The 21,521-nt window shown below is 42.0% G+C and overlaps 1 protein-coding gene across 12 annotated transcripts in view; it reads left to right on the forward strand.

Moving 5' to 3' along the window:
• The window catches only part of APBB2 (amyloid beta precursor protein binding family B member 2), a 420,468-nt gene that overhangs the window by 291,642 nt on the left and 107,305 nt on the right, over positions 1-21,521 (forward strand). For 10 of the 12 annotated variants that reach the window (XM_060188179.1, XM_060188171.1, XM_060188176.1 and 7 more), the window contains 3 exons: positions 7,746-7,808; positions 8,200-8,285; positions 8,388-8,448. In XM_060188179.1, the coding sequence (XP_060044162.1) occupies positions 7,746-7,808; positions 8,200-8,285; positions 8,388-8,448 (210 nt within the window). The remainder of the gene's footprint in view (positions 1-7,745; positions 7,809-8,199; positions 8,286-8,387; positions 8,449-21,521) is intronic. The other 2 variants (XM_060188181.1, XM_060188180.1) reach the window with 1 other exon arrangement.

Consider the following 21,521-nt stretch of genomic DNA (forward strand, 5'->3'; position numbering starts at 1 on the left):
AAGTCACTGTTCTTGTTTTATCTGGCTGTTACTATTTTACTCAACTTCTTGACCAAATCAAGGAATGATGATGTATTACAACTAGAAAGAAACTTCTTTGACCATACTCTGATAGCAAGTCTTTTTTTTTTAAGTTATTGACAGGGAGTGAGACCACAGCACCAAAGCTTTTTTCTGTGAAGTTGGAGCTGGACTTGAACCTGGCAAAGCAGCATACTATCCACGTGAACTACTTTTCCCTTCCTTCTTTTCTTTTTTTTTTTTCTTTTATCTCAGTTTTATTGATGGAAAGAAGGCATGAAGTTAACAAAAAGATAGTATTGGGACACTTTGAATAGTATAACAAATATAATTAAATAATATACTATTTTTTTAAAAAAATTATTTATTTATTTTCCCTTTTGTTGCCCTTGTTTTTTATTGCTGTAGTTATTGATGTCATCCTTGCTGGATAGGACAGAGAAGTGGAGAGATGAGTGGAAGACAGGGAGAGAAAGACAGACACCTACAGACCTGCCCCACCGCCCGTGAAGCGACTCCCCTGCAGGTGGTGAGCCCCGAGCTCTAACCGGGGTCCTTGCGCTTTGCGCCACCCAGTCCCAACCCACTGCGCTATCGCCTGACTCCCTACTTTTTTTTTTTTCTAACCAGAGCACTGCTCAGTTCTGGTTTATGGTGTGAGAGATTCAACCTGGGCGTTCAGAGCCCACACCAGTGCTCTGGTAAAAAAAAAAAAAAAAAGTATATTATCTAATTATACTTGTTATACTATTCAAAGTGTCCCAATATTATTATATTGATACTATATACTCTCCTTTATATCCATTTTTTCATTGATTTTTGGGGGAGGGGGGAGAAAGAAGAGAGAAAAGAGACACCTGGGTGTAGGGCACTGGAGCACCTGGTTAAGGGCACGCATTACGGTCAAGCTCAGCCCCCCACCTTCAGGGGGAAGCTCCACAGTGGTGAAGAGAGACACCACAGCACCCCTGGACTTGCAGTAGAGCCCCCCTGGTGCCCACTGCTTGTGAAGCTTTCCCCTTGAAGGTGGGGACCAGCAGTTTTATCCTAGGTCCTTATGGACTGTAACATTTGTGCTCAGCCAGGTGTGCCATCACCCGGACCCCTGGCACTGTTCTTGTTTCAGGTTTGAACCCAAGACATCATACATAGTGAGATACAAAAACTATCATTCCACCTCCAAAGTCTTTTTTCTTTCTCCCCCCCCCCCCCCCCCCAGAGCACTGCTCAGCTCTGGCTTATGGTGCAGGGGATTGAACCTGGGACTTTGGAGTCTCAGGCATGAGAGTCTGTTTGCATAACCATTATGCTGTCTCCCCTGCTCCCTCCAAAGTCTTTTTAACATTAATTCATAGTCCAAAGTCCCACCTGAATGTCATCTAAATCACATATGAGTGAGACCAGAGCTGTGATTCATCATTAGACAAAATTCTTCTCTGTAAATCCAGATAAATTAGGTGTTTCTAAAATATAGAATCAACATGCCTCTTAGAAAAGAGAGATATAGGGAGTTGGATTGCTGGGATAGCCTGAGGGTACTTCTTCCGGAGCCAGTGCTCTCTGGGTTGGAGAGAACTCAACTGGAGCCGATCTAGGCTGCTGCGTGGGAGAGGGATCAGGAACTCCTGCCGCACCAACTTCGCAGGAGATACACTCTGGAACTCTCGGAGCCGGAAAGCAATTTCCAAGTGTCTTTAATCAGAAGAGCAGCTGTTTTTATACTTTCCAAGTAGGGTGGAAACAGGATGTGATATAGAGAGGGTGGAGAGAAAAGTGACTGGTGAAAATCAGAGTGTGACAAGGAGGGGGCGGAGCAGGCTAGAATCCTATCACTGAACCACCAATGCCCTGGAGGGAGTGCTTTATGTAAATGTAAAAGTAATTTATGTAAATAGACCAAAGCTTTGAATGGGATCAATAAATCCCTATATAGGCATATGGTTAAGCAGAAGCCAGGGGGAGGTGGCATACTACCCAACATTGGATGGTAGCACAGCGGGCTAAGAGCATGTGGCGCAAAGCGCAAGGACCAGAGTAAAGATCCCGGTTCGAGCCCCAGGCTCCCCACCAGCAGGAAAGTCACCCCACAGGCGGTGAAGCAGGTCTGCAGGTGTCCATCCCTCTCTCCCCCTCTATCTTCCCCTCCTCTTTCCATTTCTTTCTGTCCCATCCATCAATGACGACATCAACAACAACAATTATAACTATAACAATAAAAACAATAAGGGCAACAAAAGGGGAATAAGTAAATAAATAATAAAAGAGAGCTATGGGGGAGGGGATAGCAGTAGCACTGCGGGTTAAGTGCACATGACGCAAATCTCAAGGACCCTGTAAACATCCCGGTTCCAGCCCCGGGCTCCAAACCTCCAAGGGGGTCGCTTCACATGCAGTGAAGCAGGTCTGCAGGTGTCTTTCTCTCCCCCTCTCTGTCTTCCCCTCCTCTCTCCATTTCTCCTTCCTTCCTTCTTTTTTAATCCTTCTTTCCTTCCTTCCTCCCCCACCCCAAACAACCAGGGTTATTTCTGGGGCTTAGTGCTCATGGGATGAATTTACTACATCCAGTGGCCATTTTCATTTTCCTTTATTATTATTAACTTTTGTATTTCATTCTTTTTTCTCTCCTTTTTTTGTTTTGGATGGAAAGAGAAATTATAGGGAAAGCAGAGAGTGGCAGGGGAAAGAAAAAGAGAAACGCTTGAAGCACTGCTTTGCTACTGGTGAAGCGTGCCCCCTCCCCCCCAGAGGTAGAGATCTGGAACTTGAACTCAGGTCTCCGGACATGCTAATATGTGCACTCTACCCATGGCACCACTGCCTGGCTCCCTACGTGCATCCAAATGGGATGTCTTTCTAGCCCTGTAAGATACATAAAGAACTGAGAGCACACCGCAGGTAAGAGTAGAGAAAGATTTAAACCCAAGGTTTCCAGCACACACAGAGATGAATTAGAGCATAGCTTCTATTAGAGTTTCTGTGGGACCTCCATGTGCTTTCTTTCTTACCCATTTTTTTTTCCAGCAGTCAACCCTCCACTTTTGCTCTCCTTTATATTGGATACCACTTTAGGAAACTTTTTTTTTTTTGCCTCCAGGTTCACTGCTGGGGCTCAGTGCCTTCACTATGAATCTACTGCTCCTGGAGGCTATTTTTTCCTCTCTTGTTGTTCTTGTTGTTCATCGTTGTTGTTCTTATTGTCATTGTTGTTGGATAGGACAGAGAGAAATAGAGAGAGACGGGTAAGACAGAGAGGTGGAGAGAAAGATAGACACCTGCAGACCTGCTTCACCTCCTGTAAAGCGACGCCCCCTGCAGGTGGGGAGCGGGTCCCTAACCAGGATCCTTCCGCTGTTCCTCGCGCTTTGCGCCATGTGCGCTTAACCTGCTGCACTACCGCCCAGCTCCCAGGAAACTTTTTTTTTAACTCCTTGTAAGGACTTTTTTGCTCCCTCAGACTCTATCCTCAAGAATAACCTGTTGGCAAAGAATCAGCTCCAGTTGTTAGATATGTTCCAGCAAAAGATACCATTTGCGTTTGACCAATGGGATTGCTTTCAAGATCCCAGAAGAGAAATATGGAAGAAAAAGGCTCTTAGGAATAAAAGATAAATAGTAGGATTCCCTTAGTGAATCCACCCTCATCTGCCTCTGCTATGTTCATGAAGGATGCTATGCTGAAAGGCCATGTAGTGTCATGATAGATGACATGAGCCAGGGACACTGACTCTGAGGAGTCACAACTATTGGACTCTCCTAGAAGTGAGCATGAACTCTGCAACCAGTAAAGATGCCGGAGCCAGGACCAACTCCAGACATGTCGTTCCCTATTCCCACCCAGGCTCAAGACTTTAGCTTCATTGCATGAAGGATTAGCAGCTGGGAGATAACTGCTCATGAAAGATGGACTCTCTTCCTTTCAGTACTTCTCCTTGTCCCATCTTTGTGCCTCTGCCTTGCCCCTCACCTTCCTCGCCCCACTACTCCCAACCTGTCTGATCTCCTTTTACCAAACACTTCTCAACTCTGGCTTATAGTAGTGCAAGGGATTGAATTTTGGAACCTGAGGCTTTCCTATCTCTTTGCATAACCATTATACTATCTCCCCTGCCTGCCTTTGTTTTTCTAAGGCATTATTGCTCTAGCTAAGTTTTCTTCTCTTTCTTTGTCTCTTCTTTCATCTCAGACTTTCACCAGCCAGACTACCAACTGAAGTGACTATAGATTTTCTGTAGAGCCAAATAATATCCGTCTTTTTAACTTTTTTCCTTTTGATTTGTTAGCTGAAGTGTTGTATTCCCTTGTTTTAATTTTTAAAAACAGTATTAGGGTCCCAGGAGGCTGCTCAGCTAGTAGACCCTCCTCATACTTCATGCCCGGGGCTCTGTCTCAGACACTACAGTGAAGTACCAAGGGAATTACAAGGATGGTGGAGTGGTGTTTTGCTGTCTCTCCCTTAACCCCTCTCAAAAGTATAGAATATTTTTTATTCTCTACAAAGGCAGCTCAGGAGTATTGAGCATATATGAGGCCATAGGCTCATTACTTAACAGAACACTAAAAAAAGAAAAGAAAGCGAAAAAGAAAGAAAAAGAAAATGATGTGTAGTTCTTAAAATGTAAGACAAATTACTTTTGCCTTTAATTAAAAAAAAAAAATCAAGCCACTTATATTGGGAGACTGTTTCTCAGATGTATAAAAATGTCTTTAAATTTAGGAGGGAATAAAGGTCTTTAGCCCAATTATAGCATATAATATTAACTTACATTTATTCCTTGCTTGAGTTTCTTGCTAGAGAGTTCTTTAAAAGTATTCATTTTAAATGTTTGCAAAGCCTTGTATAGTGCCTTTGTTTATTTAAATCTGTAAAAGGTGATTGTTGGATGTTTGCCAGCTGACTCAAGTTCCCATAGCATAAGAACTAGATTTGTATAGTCTTCGAATTATAATCAGCATTTACTTTACAGGAATCCCTATATCCAAAGTGTAAATACATTTTTAAAAAATCTTAAGACTGCCCTCACGGGGTGTGTGTGTGTGTGCGTGCACACACAGATGAAAAAAATACTGTTTTGATTAAACACTAACAGTTTTTCTGAATGCTTGTTTTTTAAAATAGAAAGTCTTCTCTCACCCTCTTAGTTCTAACAGTGAACTGTGAGAATGATTTCTGATGTTAGATTAGATTTTTTTTTGTCAGATACCCAACTTAAAACTTTTCTGATTCCCATCTGATAATTTGAAACGTTCACTATAAGTGAAAAATATTGTTCACATGTAAACGATGACAATTGGGGTCTTGCCAGCTTATTTTCTTTTTGAAGAAATTCTAGCTTAAAAATTTATTTTTGCTTTGATATTTATTTTAGTTATTAATACTCCTAGAGTGGTGAGCCTAAACTTTTCTTGGTCACTATGCCATATTAAAATACAAGAAAAGCTGGAATTTTTTTTTTCCTCAGGAATAGGTACATGAGAAGAACTTCACATCCACTGGGAAGTGCTCAGGGCCTCTTAGCAGAAAAGTTAAGGATGGCCTATATTGTTATTTTTTTTCCCCATGGTGAAAATTGAACTCTGTTATTGTGGATGGAAGGGGAGGAGTGGCAAGAAATTGGGCAGCTTTCCTCCTCTTTTACTCAGTAGGACTCATTACTTGAGAATAAATAGTAGGACTCATTACTTGAGAATAAATCATCTGAGTCCCATTTTATTTTAAAAAACTGCTATTTAAATGCTTGTTTTGGGAAGAGAGAAAGAGAGGAAGAAAGGAATGGAGGGAAGATGGAACTCCTCTGTCAATTTCTGTCTCTATCCAAATGTATAATTAAAATATATATTTAAAAAAATAACAAAAGAAAGCAACAATAACACCAACTGTGCAGTATTGAAAATGGATCCATATTTGCAACAATTCTGCTCTCACAGAGGCCCATAGAGATGGATAAATGCATCTCTCAACACAGGGCCTTTGATCAGTATTCCTTGTGCTCTGCTTGGTTTTTAAAATGTATTCATATTTTAAGCAAAAATTCTCTGTTAATATTTTCTTATCATTTTCAAGGAACTTTGGTGGAAAAGTTCAAAAGTTTCCACTGTTGATACCTTATCAAAGAAATTTGCCTGAGAAGTCAGTAGAACAAATTCACAAGGATGTCCTTGGGCTTTATTAGACTTGTTTATTTCCCCAGTCTTAGATGGAACATATTTAAATGTTTTCTTAACGTCATAGAAGGAAAAAAAAAATCCCTTGCCACAAATATATGGAAGGAGTATTTTAGGTTTATCAGTCCATGCTGTGATCTACAGTTTTGCTTAGAAAATCATTTTGTGATCAGTTTTGAGACTCATGTTGCAAAGTAGTAGATTTTTGTTTATTTGTTTTTGCCTCCAGGGTTGTCACTGGAGCTCAGTGCCTGCACTATGCTCCTGGAGGCCATTTTTTCCATTATTGTTGTTATTGCTGTTGTTGTTCTTGGGTAGGACAGAGAGAAATAGAGAGAGGAAGGGAGAGAAAGATAGACACCTGCAGACCTGCTTCACCACTTGTGAAGCAACCCCCCTGCAGGTGAGGATCCGGGGGCTCAAAACAGGATCCTTATGCCGGTCCTAAGGTTAACCCGCTGCGCTACCACCTGGTCCCCTGGTAGAGCTTTTTAAGAATTAAAGGAAGTGGGAGTTGGGCTGTAGCGCAGCGGGTTAAGTGCAGGTGGCGCAAAGCGCAAGGACTGGCAAAAGGATCCCGGTTCGAACCCCGGCTCCCCACCTGCAGGGGAGTCGCTTCACAGGCGGTGAAGCAGGTCTGCAGGTGTCTGTCTTTCTCTCCTCCTCTCTGTCTTCCCCTCCTCTCTCCATTTCTCTCTGTCCTATCCAACAACGACGACAACAACAATAACTACAACAATAAAACAACAAGGGCAACAAAAGGGAATAAATAAATAAAATATATATTAAAAAAAAGAATTAAAGGAATTTACATAGACTACTAGAACTATTTTTGTGAGACTAAACCTCAACAAGATGTAGAGGTCAGGGTATGCTCCTAGCTAATTTCTGTCCCCTTCATTGTCTTTTTCTTTATTTGACATGAAAATAATATGACACCTGACTTTTTATTTCCTTAGCCACCAACATCCTCCAGTTTCCAAACCAGCACATACACAAGCATCCTCCCTAATTCTACCCCACCTCAAAAATACACTTTTGTTTTGGCTAATGGGAGAGAAAATGGTTGCTATGGAATTAGAAATGCTAAGCATTTCATACTTAAAAGCATGGTGTTTGATACTAAGATCAGATATAGAAGGCTGGGGAGATAGTGTAATAGTTATATAAGAAGACTTTCATGCCTGCGATTCCAAGGTCCAGGTGTAATTCTTGGCACCATCTTAAGTCAAATCTGAACAATGCTCTGGAAAATAAAATAAGTCAAGTTTTTTTTTAAAAAGATTGTATGTAGTAAATAGCTTCACTGCTAATGATGTTCAGTCATTTGCTTTGATAAATAGTTGAAGAAATTGTATCTCCTTCTGTCCTGGTCTCTAGTAATAGTTTAGATCTAGAGGGAATGAACTAACACATTGTTCTTAGAATGAATTTGTTTCCTAACCCATTCTGTGAATATCAACACTAACAACAGTGTTTTGTGTTTTTTTTTCTCTCTCTCTTTCCTTTTCTCTCTCCTTAAATTAATGTGCTCTTTCCTATGTGAATAATCATATGTCTAGAAACAGCCATGGAGTGATTTTGCTGTTCTGAATGGGGGAAAGATAAATAGTGACATTTGGAAGGCAAGTATATTGTCAGATTTTAGATCATTAAATGTCTTCTTTCTTTTGCATGGCTGTGGCTATACATTTTTTTTTCTTCGTGAATATCATGCATTCCACAGGGAAGAAGTGATGGGGCTTCTGGCTAGGGATCTCCAGCTTTCACACATACTGCCTTCTTCAATGTCAAGCATTGAGAATGACGTCAAGCTGTGTGCCTAGGTCCCTCCGTTGTCTTGTGAGAACCAGCGCTTGCACGGAGTCACACCCAGCTGCCATGCATGCTTCTTTCTGCCTAAGCTCACCTATTCTCTCTGCCTCCTGACAGGAGGACTTTTCTCCTCTTTGGTATCTAAGGCCATATGATGGGCTTTTCCCCTTTATGCATTAACAGGGATCTGTTTTCCTCCAGGATCTACATGCAGCCACAGTTAATCCAGACCCCAGTTTAAAAGAGTTCGAAGGAGCAACACTCCGCTACGCATCTTTGAAACTCAGGTAGGACGCTGGAAAGGGTTGCTGTGGTGTGTCGCTCCATGCAGCTAGCATTTGCACTGGAATAAGTCCAGTTTTCTCTCTATCTCTCCCTTTTTTTTCCAGAAATGTCCCACAGGCTGAGGATGATGATTCTTGCAGTATCAACAGTGACCCGGAAGCCAAGGTTTGTAAGAGACATGATTTTAGAGAACAGGTTACATTTTTGCATCTAAGTAATAATTTTGGAGAATGGCCCAGGCTTTACAAACCATCAGCCCAGGGTCACTTAATAAGTAATCATCCCTCTACCTCTTTTTTCTAATCTTCCCAACACTTCAATGAAGTCCTTAACCAAACCAGGCCTGAGAGGATTTCTGTGAGTACCAAGACTCTGCTATATCTCTCTGCATCAGTTCTTTGTACTGATGCAGTAAGTTAAAGTGGTGGTTTTAATGAATGGATTTCAGAAGATTTCTTCCTTTATTTCCTTCTTCCTTTCTTTTTATTTTGTGGGGTGTGTGTGTGAGGGGGAGATGGGTAAGTGACTAGGTCAAGCCATTGTTTTCACATGTGATTAATAGTGATTTACACGATTATAAAATTACAGGGTACAGCTCCACTCCACACCCACCACCAGAGTTCTGTGCGCCCACCCTCTGTTCTTTGTTGTCACAGTCTTTTTTTTTCTCTTCTTCTTCTTTTTAAGGTTTTTATTAATTAATGAGAAAGACAGGAGGAGAGAAAGAACCAGACATCACTGGTACATGTGCTGCCAGGGATTGAACTCAGGACCTCATGCTTAAGAGTCTAATGTTTTATCCACTGCACCACCTCCCAGACCACTTTTCTCACAAAGTCTTAAGAGACAGTTTATTTATTCAGTTTCTTGTCTTTTTGATTTTTGAAAGTTTATAGATTTCATTGCTTTCGATTCTACATATGAGTGAAACCATCTGGTAGTTGTCTTTCACCTCTTGACTTATTTCACTAACCATAAACTTTTAACTTTTTAAAATTTTATTTTATTGGAAAGGGGAGATAGGGAGAAAGAGTGATATCTACAGCACTACTTTACCACACATGATGTTTTAGATATGGTGTGTGTGTGTGGTGGTGGTGGTGGTGGTGGTGGTGGTACTGATTTTCAAATGGAAAATTTTGTGAAAAATCTGCATTGAGCAAGTCTGCCTGCACCATATTTTCCCAACAGTTTGTGTTCACTGCATGTCTCTGTGTCATGTCTTGTTAATTCTCTCAAAACATCAGACTTTTAAAAAAAATTTTGTTGTTGTAGTTATTTTTGTTGTTATTGATGTCATTGTTGTTGGATAGGACAGAGAGAAATGAAGAGAGGAGGGGAAGAGAAAGATAGACACCTACAGACCTGCTTCACCACCTGTGAAGCACAGGTGGGAAGCTGGGAGCTCGAACCGGGATCTGCAGGCTGGTCCTTGCGCTTCGTGCTACGTGCGCTTAACCCGCTTCACTACTGCCTGACTCCCGAAACATCAGAATTTTAAATGAGCATATTTCATTATCTGTAATGGTGGCCTGTGGTCACTCTCAGTGTTGTGATTGTTTGGGGGTGCCACAAACTGCAGCCCTATCCAGACAGCAAATGTAACTGATACGTGTGTGTGTGTGTGTGTGTGTGTGTGTTCTCACTGTTCCTCCAGTTCTCCACTTGGGCTTCCTTATTCCCTGAGACACAACAATATTAAAATCAGATGAATTAATAACCCTGCAGTGGCTTCTAGATATTCAGGTAAAATGAAGAGCCACACATCTCTCGTTAAAAATAATAATAATAATATTTATGCATTTATTAGCAAGCATGAGAGAGAACCAACCAGAGTATCATTCTGGCAAGTGTGATGGCAGGGATTGAACTCAGGACCCCATGCTTGAAACTGCAATGCTTTATCCACACACACACACCTCTTACTTTAAAGCAAAAGCTGCAAATGATTAAGTTAGAGGGGTTCCCACCTGCAAGGGGAAAGCTTTGCAAGTGGTGAAATAGTGTTGCAAGCATCTGTCTCTCTCCCTCTTTATCACCCCCTCCTCAATTTCTGTCTGTCTCTATCAAATAAATAAATAAATAAATAAAGACAATAAAAAATAAATTAAGGAAAGAAAATGTTTAAGTTAGTAGTGAAGGCATTGAAAGGTGGGACAGATTAAAAGCGGGGCCTCTTTTGCCACACAGTTAACCAAGTTGTAAATACAAAGGAAATTAAAACTGAACTCACAAAAGATAAGACTGCAGTTCAGCCTTATTGCTGATGTGGCAGAAGGCTGAGTGGTTTGGATAAAAGATCAAACCGGCTGTAACATTCTCTTAAACTAAGGTCCAATGTAGAGTAAGGCCCTAACTCATCAGTTCTGTGAAGGCTGAGAAAGAGAAGGAAACTAAAGAAGAAAAGTTCAGCGCCAGCAGAGGTTGGTTCTTAAGGCTCAAGGAAGAAGCCATCTCATAACACGCTAGTAGCAGCTGAGCAGTGAGTACATACAGGAGCTGCAGCAAGTGACCGAGCAACTCTCGCTAGGATACCGGTGGATGCTCATCAGTAACAGCAGACGCACAACAGATTTGCAGTGCTGACGAAACAGCTTTATACTGGAAGGAGGTGCCGTTGTAGGTCACTCGTCTGTTGGCTGGGTTTCTCCATCCCAGGCTCTCAGCCCATGCACTGTCACTCTAGCAGCTGGGAGTGGAGACAGGCCGAGAGAGCAAGTGCACTGAGCTCCACCCAAGCCCCGTGTCCCCCACCCAGGGAGCGTGCCTGCAAACAGCAAGGAAAGCACCACAGCAGTGTGGTGCGGACTTGAGTGTCTCGGTGTAGCCTGTCTTCCTGCTTTTCCAGCAAAGGCTGTAGCATTGTTCATTTCACATAGTTTATGTTCATGTGCAAATTATGTAGCTGGGAAGTGTGTATTGTCCTCTTTGACCTCTCTCCCATTCATGCCTTTCATTTCCTGTGCCATGGAGATGAAAGGACTCCTTCTAGGCCCTTTTCAGTTTTTCCTGAAGCTTGAAGTAGGTCTATGTCCATAAATAAATGAGCAGTTAGGGATAAAATCTAGATTCTTTCAGTGTGGCTGGAAACTGCCCCCCATCACCATCCTATGAGAGTCTCAGTTGAAATGTCTGTAGTTCTGAGACCGCTGAGCTCCATGCTCAGCACAACTCAAATGGAATAAAGGCCACACTAGAGCCACTGGCATTTTGCACAAGTCCTTGGATTGCTGCTAGCTGCCGACCTTTAAAGATAAAGTTTATGGCAGGGGAAGCATGCAATAAAACAGGGAGACAGGCTGTGAATGGTTTGCTTTGCTACCAGGTACTTTCCAAAGGCTATCAACACAATCCAAGGAGGAGGGCTAAGCAGCATCCTTCACCACATGGGCCGGCTAGGGGGGAGGCAGCTCTGAAGCCAGATGTGACATTGATAAGCCTGGACAAGAGGCTGGAATGGGGATAGAGATGGTAGCAGGAATAGGCGGCCTGGGTGAAATATTGCCTGAGTCAGGTGCTTTCTCTGTCTGCTCCCAGCTATACTGCTTACTGAACTGCCTGCATGTTTACTCCACCGCCTATCATGAATGTGTGTTACTAACGGGGCCCAGCTGTATCATATGCTTCTAGAGTTGTGCTGGGTTCAACACAAAAAGTGCAGGCATCGTATTACTTATCTCAGACCCCACTTTGTTGCTTTATAAAAGATCTGAGAAAACGTGTCGGGACAAATGTTGTTTTAGAAAAGGTATGTGTGTGCGCTGGGACAATCATATCAGGTTAGATCAGAAGGGGGATGAGAGGAAAACATGGCTTTGAAGATCAGAATACTCTGCACATTGTGAAGACCGACCTGCATGCTTATTTCTGTGCCCCTAGGTGATTATTTGCTTCGAGGATGCTTAGGGCAAATTGTGTGAGTCTCTGGAATGGTAGCGTCTTGAAAGGACTTTTGCAAACTACACATGCATCTAACTCCCTCACTCTCCTAGATTCAGAAGCTCATGCCCCTGCTGTCAAAGTCACTGTCATTGTTGAGGACATGGATGTTGGGGAGGGAGGCCCACTTTACATTATCGCACTGTGCATACAGTAAGAGCATCCCAGTGCCTTATGGCACTTGACAGCTTTCCTAGAGCTTCATTATACAGTAATTTTACTAATAAATATTGATTGGACACCACCTTGTTTTTAACCAGGCATAGTCCTCTACAGACTATTCTTATTGAGCCACACCCCTCATTATCAATATTTAGATAATGATAAGTATCAGTATCTTTAGATTGCAGGCGAGGAGACTGAGCCAAAGAGTTAAATAATTTGTGAGTGTCAGAGGCAGGATTTGAACCCAGGCCTTGATTGAGGCTCCAGAGCTCATGCTCATTAGACTGTGTAAACAGAACTCTTACTTAGAGCTTCACTTAGACATTGCCCAGAGATTCTTTCATAATAACAGTACATTTTAATGTCCAGTGGCCTTAAATGAAATGTTATTTCACAAAATTTGAAGAAATTGGTGAGTTTAGAACTGACTTTAGTGAATCTGCTTTGGAGGAACCCCTGTCACCACTGTCTTCTGTCCTCTCCCTTCTACTGTCTTGGTAACTCCGAGTCTGTCCAGAGACAGGTAGGACATCTAAGAAATAACAAGTGACAAGACCTAGCTTTTCAATAGTCAAGTTTCTTCCTTTGTAGAAGGAATCTACTTCTTTAGATAACCCTTTCCATCTTGCAGTCTACCAAGGATCAAGAAACAATGTGTCCCCCCACCCTCAAAAAATAAGCAGAAAGTGTCCTTTCTTTAGAAAAAAAATATATACTTCATGTACCACAGAACTCTAAATATACCCCCTGAGGAATGATTACTAAAATAATTCCTATGGAAAATGTCTTCCTTATTCCATAAATGAGACTTAACATGCTTTAGGCATGTATCCAAAGGACACTGAAACACTAATTCTAAAGGACATACATACCCCTATATCAGAGCTGCATCATTCTCAGTGACCAAAGATTGGAGCAGCCTAAATGCCCACCAACAGATGATTGGCTAAGGGAGTTACAGGATATGTGTTCCAAGGAATACTACTCTGCAATAAAAAAGATGATGTTGGGTCCTTTGGAACAAAATGGATGGAACTAGAGGTGATTCTGCGTAGTAAAATAAGTAAAGGTATGAAAGACAACCACCAGATGGTTTCACTCATATGAGAAATCTAGAGATCTGATACACAGGAACTTGGAAAAAAAACAGAAGAAAGCAAATTATTTCTAAGACTTGTGAGAAGTATGGTGGCTATTTTGGGTGGTGAGAGGGTAAGGATATAGAACTTTGGGGGTGGGTATGGTGTGGAAATATACACTGTAATCTTACAATCTTGTAACCCACTATTACTAATTTAAAAAAAAAACATTTTCAAACTATAAAGAGGCTTTTGAAATCCTTTCCAGCCTCTCTGAGTCCGGACATCCTGATAGTGTGTTGTTCACTGAAGCTTCTAGGTTGGCAACAGAGAATGATTCCCTTATAGGAAACCCAAAGAACAAGATACCTTGCTCATTGTAAGAATGGGTTTTGAGGGAATCGGGCGCTGGCGCAGTGGGTTAAGCGCACGTGGCACAAAGCGCAGGGACCTGCGTAAGGATCCTGGTTGGAGCCCCCGGCTCCCCACCTGCAGGGGAGTCGCTTCACGGGCGGTGAAGCAGGTCTGCAGGTGTCTATCTTTCTCTCCCCTCTCTCTCTGTCTTCCCCTCCTCTCTCCAATTCTCTCCGTCCTATCCAACAACAAAGCAACGTCAACAATGGCAATAATAACCGCAAGGAGGCTGCAACAACTAGGGCAACAAAAGGGGGGGGAAATGGCCTCCAGGAGCGGTGGATTCATGGTACAGGCACCGAGCCTAGCAATAACCCTGGAAGAGGAAAAAAAAAAAGGGTTTTGAACTTACCTCATTTTCTCTACAGTTGATATAATTTTTTTGTATTTAATGGCAGTCTGTGTGAGTTTGTGTATGTATAACTCCTAGGTTTTTAACATTATATTTGAAAGATTTATTTATTTATTAATACCAGAGAAAAAGAGGAAAGGGGAAAGAGAAGCCATGGCATCATTCAGGCACATGTGGGAAGCCTGGAATCAAATTCAGGACCTCATGCTTTAGGGTCAGAATCTTTAGTGACTATACTACCTCCCAGGTCCTAACTTTATTTCTATGATTTGTCATTTAACTATATTTATTTGCTTACTTGTTTGTGTAATACCAAGAATTGAACTCAGGGCCTTGTACATGGGTGATGCCACTGAACCACCTCTAGTGCCCACTTTTTATCTCATATCTTGAGATCCAGAAAGAATTATATCAAAGCACCATTCCCCCGACCACCCATCTTTTCATTGCTCTAGGGGCTCTAGGGATGAAGCTCGTTCCTCACACATGGAAGACATTCTCTGTACTCATTAAGCCACTTCCTGGACTTTGTAACTTTTCATTTTAAAATAATTAAAATTTTTGTAAAAGAATTATAATAAATTCTCACATGCCCTCCACCTTGTTTTCCTGAAAAAAAAATAGCACCTTTTTATCATGGGGCAATTACCATAACTAAGAAGTTAATATAGATAGCACTTTATTAATTAAACTACAGGCTTTATTCACATTTTCCCACTAAGATTCTTTTTTTTTTTTTTACTCCAGGACCCAGTCTAGGATCTTAGGATTCTATATTGCATGACATGAGTGCTTCAAAAATTATCTCACATACTCCTTTCGACAGTTCTCCGATGTGATATTCTTAATTCCTTTATCGCATCTTAATTAAGTCATGGCTCTGTAGTATGTCCCAGAAACCATAGAAGCAGTTCCAGTCGTGCTGTAGAACAGACCTACTACTTCATAGTGACAGGTGACTTTTTTTCCTTTGAAATTATTGCTTTGGGATAAGTCCTAAAATTGATATTACAAGGTCAGAGGCGATCCCTTTACATCTTTCACTTATTGATAATTGCTTTAAAAGAGGCTGCAGCAGCTTATAACTCCATCACTAATGTCCTAGAATATAGCTCTTTGTCCATAGGCCGCTTTAGTTTAGATTTCTTGTTTTTCGTTGTTCATCTCAGTTTTATTACATGTGAACTACTAATGCCTCCTGCTTAGAATTTCTCCTTAAAATATCATCAAGCAGGATATTTCTATTATGTGTATTTTTGTTGGTTTAAAATCCTGTAAGATTTTAGGCTTTTAATATTTTATTTACTTATTTGATAAAGAGAAATGGAGATTTAATTTTGAGATATCATAAGAGAAAAGGGGGAAGAGACACCTGCAGCGCCGTTTCACCACTCATGAGGCTTGCCCCACTGCAGGTGGGGACCATGGGCTTTAACCAATGTTCTTGCACGTTGTAATCTATGCATTCAGCTGGGTGCACCACTGCCCAGTTCCTGTAAGATCTTAGTTTTATACCTACATAGATATGCATATATACAACTCACCGTACCAACCAGCCAACTCCAGTGCCTTCACATCTCATGAGGCCCTCTGCCTGTCTCCTAGGCCCCCTTCTCTCTGATAAACACCATAGTTGTCACAGACAGCAGCTTATTTCATACAGAGCTCTGTTTCAGTCCACTTTTGGAAGTCTTTGCCTCTTATTTTTAATGCACATTTTACTTTGGAATAATCTTAGATTTACAGAAAAGCTGCAAAGATAGTACAGAGTCCCTATTCCTCTTACGTCTTATTTGCCCAGCTCTCTCTAATCTCAGCTTTTATGTAACCTATATAACTTGTCGAAACTAGCAAGTCAGCAGCAATGTAAAACTGTTCACTAAACACTTTACTCTGCTTTTACAGTACTTTTTTTTCAAAGTATTTTTATTTAGTGTTATTATTTCTTTATTATTGGATAAAGACAGAGAAATTGAGAGGGGGAGGGGAGATAGAGAGGGAAAGAGACAAGAGAGACACCTGCAGCTGTACTTCACCACTGGTGAAGCTTACCCCCTGCAGGAGGGGACCAGGGGCTTGAACCTGGATCCTTGTGCACTGTAGTGTGAGCGCTTTACCAGGTGTGTCACCATCTGGCCCCCTTACCAATGCTTTTTTCAATGTTCTTCTGCTCATCCAGGATCTAGTTTGGGATATCACATTGTACTTAGTCCCTGTTTATCTTCAGTTTCATTCTTGTCACCTTAAATATTTGTCACTAATTATTTTTCTATTTTATGTCATGTTACCACGGGAAGTTGTTTTTGTATTTTCTGTTGCTTCAGGCCTTGTGTAGATAATTGCCTCCTATGCCTAATTATCAGAAGGGCAACTCTGTACCAAGTCTGTGTGGTTCAGTAGCTTCTCTTCTGAAGCCACAATTCATGATTTCACAGGCTGCCCCCACACTCGGCCTACTTTAATATCTTGTAATACTTTGTTGGACAAATCATGATTACAATGAATAATACCAGGACTGGACAGTGGCACCCCTGGTTGAGTGCACACATTATAGTTTTCAAGGACCCAGGTTCAAGCGCCTGGTTCCCCCCTACAGGGAGCAAGCATCACATGTGGTATAACAATGCTGTATCTCTCTCTCCCTTCTTTCTCCTCTCCCCCTGTCAGTTCCTCTCTGTCTCTATCAGAATAAATAAATGTATTTTTTAAAATATAACGTGAAATGCCAGGATAAAATAATGAAATTAAATCAGAGAAAACTTAATGTTTAAAAATATATATATATATATATATATGTGCCATTTAGTGTTCTTTTCCCATTCTTTGTGTCACTATGCTATGGGACTTCTGTAAAGGAGACGTTCTGCCACCTTGTGGATAATATTAAGAATTACATCTTCAAGGAGATGGGCAAAGGCTGTATTTCATTTGCAATCACTGGATTGCTTGTTGCAGGAAAGGGTGTTACAGCTGATCTAGTGGGTCCACTCTACAGGGGAAAGAAAAAGTGAATCTCAGAAAACTTGAGTCAGTAACTTTCTTAGGGAGCACACAGCTAGTGGTAAGATGGCATTCAAAGATGTGCCACTGGAGCTGGGCAGTGGCACACCTGGTAGAGCACACACATTAAATCGCATGGGGAGGGGCGGGCGGTAGTAGCGCAGCGGGTTAAGTGCACATGGCGCAAAGAGCAAGGACCTGTGTGAGGATCCTGGTTTGAGCCCCCAGCTCCCCACCTGCAGGGGGTCGCTTCACAGGTGGTGAAGCAGGTCTGCAGATATCTATTTTTCTCTCCCCCTCTCTGTATTCCCCTCCTCTCTCCATTTCTCTCTGTCCTATGTAACAACGACAGTAATAACAACAATAATGATAATAACAACGATGGTAACAAGAGCAACAAAAGGGGAAAAATAGCCTCTGGGAGCAGTGGATTCATAGTGCAGGCACCAAGTCCCAGCAATAACTCTGGAGACAAATAAATAAATAAATAAATAAATAAATAAAGTGCACCCAGGTTCAAGCACTCAGTCCCATCTGCAGGGAGGAACCCTCAGAAGCAGTGAAACAGTGCTTCAAGCCTCTCTCTCTCTCTCTCTTTCACTTCCCCCTTCCTTCTCAATTTCTCTGTCTTTATCCAAAATAAATAAATAATATAGGGGGGGAAGGTGGATCACTTGGAATCTGACCATTCATCCTACTTTCTTTTCTCAGTGTAGATAATATGTCATTTTCTGGATATTTGTCAGTAGAGGTTGTCAAGTCTGTTTCTAGAATATTGTTCTTTAAAACCTGTGACAAAGGGGCTGAGTCAGGGAGAGTCTGTTGTTTCACCCATTCAGCTCTCTGGGTGTCAGCTACCTCCTGTGTAAATGAGTGGGTCTTCATCACAGAAGTCATTCTGAGTTCTGAGAGATGTTAAAAATTGCCAGTGGAACTGAGCACTTCTGATCTGTGGCATCTGAAGATGAAATAGTTCCGTCTGACCTGACCTCCAGTCAGGAGGATGAAAGCAAGAGCAGGGAGGATATGTGAGCCTGGGTAGGAGAGGGCGGCTGGCTCCCTGTCTGAGCACACCCTCCTGCACCCTGACCTGAGCCAGGCACTTTCATGCAGTTTTCCTGCAAGCACAAGGCTTCATGCTTATTTCTCCATGTTACAAATTAAGAGGTGGATGCTTTGCACCATATAATAATTCGTTTTCCCACACAACACAGGGACTCAGACTCTGATTTATTTAACCCCAAAGCTCAAGAATGTGGTGTGTCTGTCCACTCCCAGTTTTGCTTCTTGAAATTTCAAAGATCGCTTGGGCTGCCTGTGTAGAGGATGCAGAGACATTGGGGGCTGGTATAGTGAGAGCCCCACAGGGTCATGTTTAGGGCTGATTCCCCTCTGTTCTCATTGTTCTCCAGGCTCCTGTGATCCAGTCCTTTGTTATGCTTTCAGATTTTCCTGCACAGATTGGCAAATTCGGATTGAGTTGCTCTGAGATAGGACGAGGGATTGCATTTCTGTTGAACTCTTTGGCAGTCCTTGTCTGCAGGGAGGGAGACAAAGTCTTTCTACCCAGCACCTCCCACTTCTGTTAGACTTTTGCAAACAGTTCTCAACTGCTTGGGGACCTTTTCCTTGGGCTCTGGATTTTGTGAAAATTTCACTTGTCTCTTTTTCCTTTGTTATAACTTGCCCTAGGTGGAGAGAAAGAAGAGAAGATACAAATCAGTGGGTCTGTAGGTTTGCTAGAGAAACATTCTGAAATGATCAGTGACTGGATGTGTGATCCTAATACTCATCTGTGAGCTGCATTTATCTGTGCCCTTCCTTGGTTCCTATTAGCATAGATTCTCATGAAATAATTATATTAGCAGCTACCGGCTAGATTAGCATTAGGAGATAAACAGGAAAGGGGTCCGGAGTGTCTTTACTCATTCAGATTCATTTCTAGTCTGTGTCGCAAATTCATTATCATTATTTAACATTTATATGGGATCTTATGTCTGCATGTACGTGTAATTCTTGTGATTGATTCTTGTTGGTGTGGAACAAGCTTCTTCCTTTCATAAATCCTGATCTGTGGAGAGATTTGGATTTGGTTTCTGTGGTTGATTCATCAAATGAATAAAAAAAAATTATCAAATACTTAATGCTAAGATGCTGTGTGTTTGGGATGGGTAGTGGAGCACCTGATTGAGTATGCACGTTACAATGCGCAGGGACCTGAGTTCAAGCCCCCAGTCTCCACCTGCAGGAGGGGAACTTCATGAGCAGTGAAAGAGTGCTGTAGATATATCTCTCTGTCTCACTCCCTCTCTGTCTCCCCCACTCCTCTCAATTTCTCTCTGTCTCTATCCCTTAATACAAATACATTTTTTAAATAAAAAAAAAAGGTGAAGCATAAGGACAGCTATGCAGTACACTAGGTAGCACTGTTTTCTGTTCCTGGGTACTATGACACAAACTGTGCCCAACCTCAGTAGCTTAAAATGACCAGTTGTCATTGACACTAAATGATTTGGGGGCCTGGGGTGCCCATCCCCATGTAGTTAAAAATCTACATATAATTTTTGCCTCCTGAAAAATTATTAACAGTTTGATGTTGTTCTTCACTAGCATAAGTAGTAGATTAACACATCTGTTTTATGTATGGTAGACTTAATTTTTTTAATATTTATGTATTTACTTCTTCCCTTTTTGTTGCCCTGGTAGACTTAATTTTCATAATAAAGCAGCTTAAAGAAAAGAAAGTGCTATTAAGAAAAGTCACAAGTGGCTCCTCAAAAAGGTCTTTATCCTCCTCATCTTCAGGTTGATTTGAAAAGAAGGAGGTTAAGGGGTGAAACACCCACGTGGTGCAAACCTGTGTTCAAGAATCAGTTCTATTTTGCTCATGATCTTTTGAATTCATGAATTTGGAATGGTTTGGTAGTGTAGTTCCTCTCTGATCCACTGGGGAGCAGTTGGGGCTGGAGGATCCATTTCCAAGATGGCTTCATTCTTGTCTCTGGCAACTCAGTGCTCCTTGACCTCCTTCTCTCTGCCTTTCTTTAATGTGACAGTCTCATCCCTCAAGACCTCTCCATGTGTTTTGGCTTTCTCACAGTGGTGGTCACTGTGTATGCACGTGTATAGCTCAAATGGTGCCTGGTCTCCAAGAGACAGAAGGTTGAAGTTACCAGATGAGACTTGATTGTCCCTAGAGATGACACCACATCCCTCCCATCATAGTCTGTTGATCTAAACAGCTATAGTGTAGACCCCAGGGTGAAGAAATGGGCTCAACTTCTTGACAAGTTCATAATGAGTAAAGCATAGAGGATGGGGAGACTTTATAGCTGCCTTCTTTGCGATATATAGTTGCCACACATCCATTCACACATTTCTGTCACTCAAGCAAAAATGCCCTTAATGAGGATACTCTTATCAACACAGGATAATCTTATTCAACACAGTTGAATCAAGAAACCAAGGCACAGAGCCAATGATGAACATACCGAGTCCTGTCAATATGAGATTTATGCTCTCATTTGTGACTTTCAAGTTGACATTCAAATGTGAGGATACATACCATCTCATTCAACCCACTGGAAAAGTGAGAGGAAAAAGAAATGAAGTGACCTTCCTGAGAGCACCAGGTTGGGCTTAGAGAAGCAGCACTCAAAGCTCCTCGCTCTCACTGGCATGGTTTTCCACCAAGCAGAGCTGCCACACTTTGTTCTTGGCCAGCAAGAGCCATCGGCCTTGGATGCTCATTCTGTCTCCTTGTCCAGAGGACAGCTTCTGTTTTCTAGAATTGTTTTTCTCCCTTTATTTGCCAACACAGCCAAGCATAATGCCATGTTCCTGGCAGAACCATGGCTTTCTTTCCCTTGTTCACTTCTGGTCACCGTGCTTGCTTGGCCGGGCAGTCAAGGAATTGGCAGCCCTGGAGTTTGGAAGGGTGCCGCTGAAATGAAATGTTTTACCCTCCAGCTCTTGGCAGCTGTGCCCTGAAGTGGACAGAGCCTGGGAAGGCTAATTAGGGAAGGGCTAGTTTCCTTCTTCCTTCTTCCTTAGACAGACGCAGGAAGATGCAGGCAAGGTGGTGGTTGGTGGCCAATTGTAATGGCCGAGTCATCTTGAGACACAGGAGCTACAGGTGTGTGAACTTGGCCCTAGGAGATCGTGGCTGAGAATCCTAGGCTCTGCATAGTCACAGAAATGAGCAGCCCAAGGTAGAAGGAGCAGTGCCCTTAGTCCAGCAGGACTTTGTCCTCCAGAAAGACCAACTGATTAAGACCCTGAGGTCCTGA

Source organism: Erinaceus europaeus, chromosome 3 (assembly GCF_950295315.1).
Source record: "Erinaceus europaeus chromosome 3, mEriEur2.1, whole genome shotgun sequence".
Classification (NCBI taxonomy): domain Eukaryota; kingdom Metazoa; phylum Chordata; class Mammalia; order Eulipotyphla; family Erinaceidae; genus Erinaceus; species Erinaceus europaeus.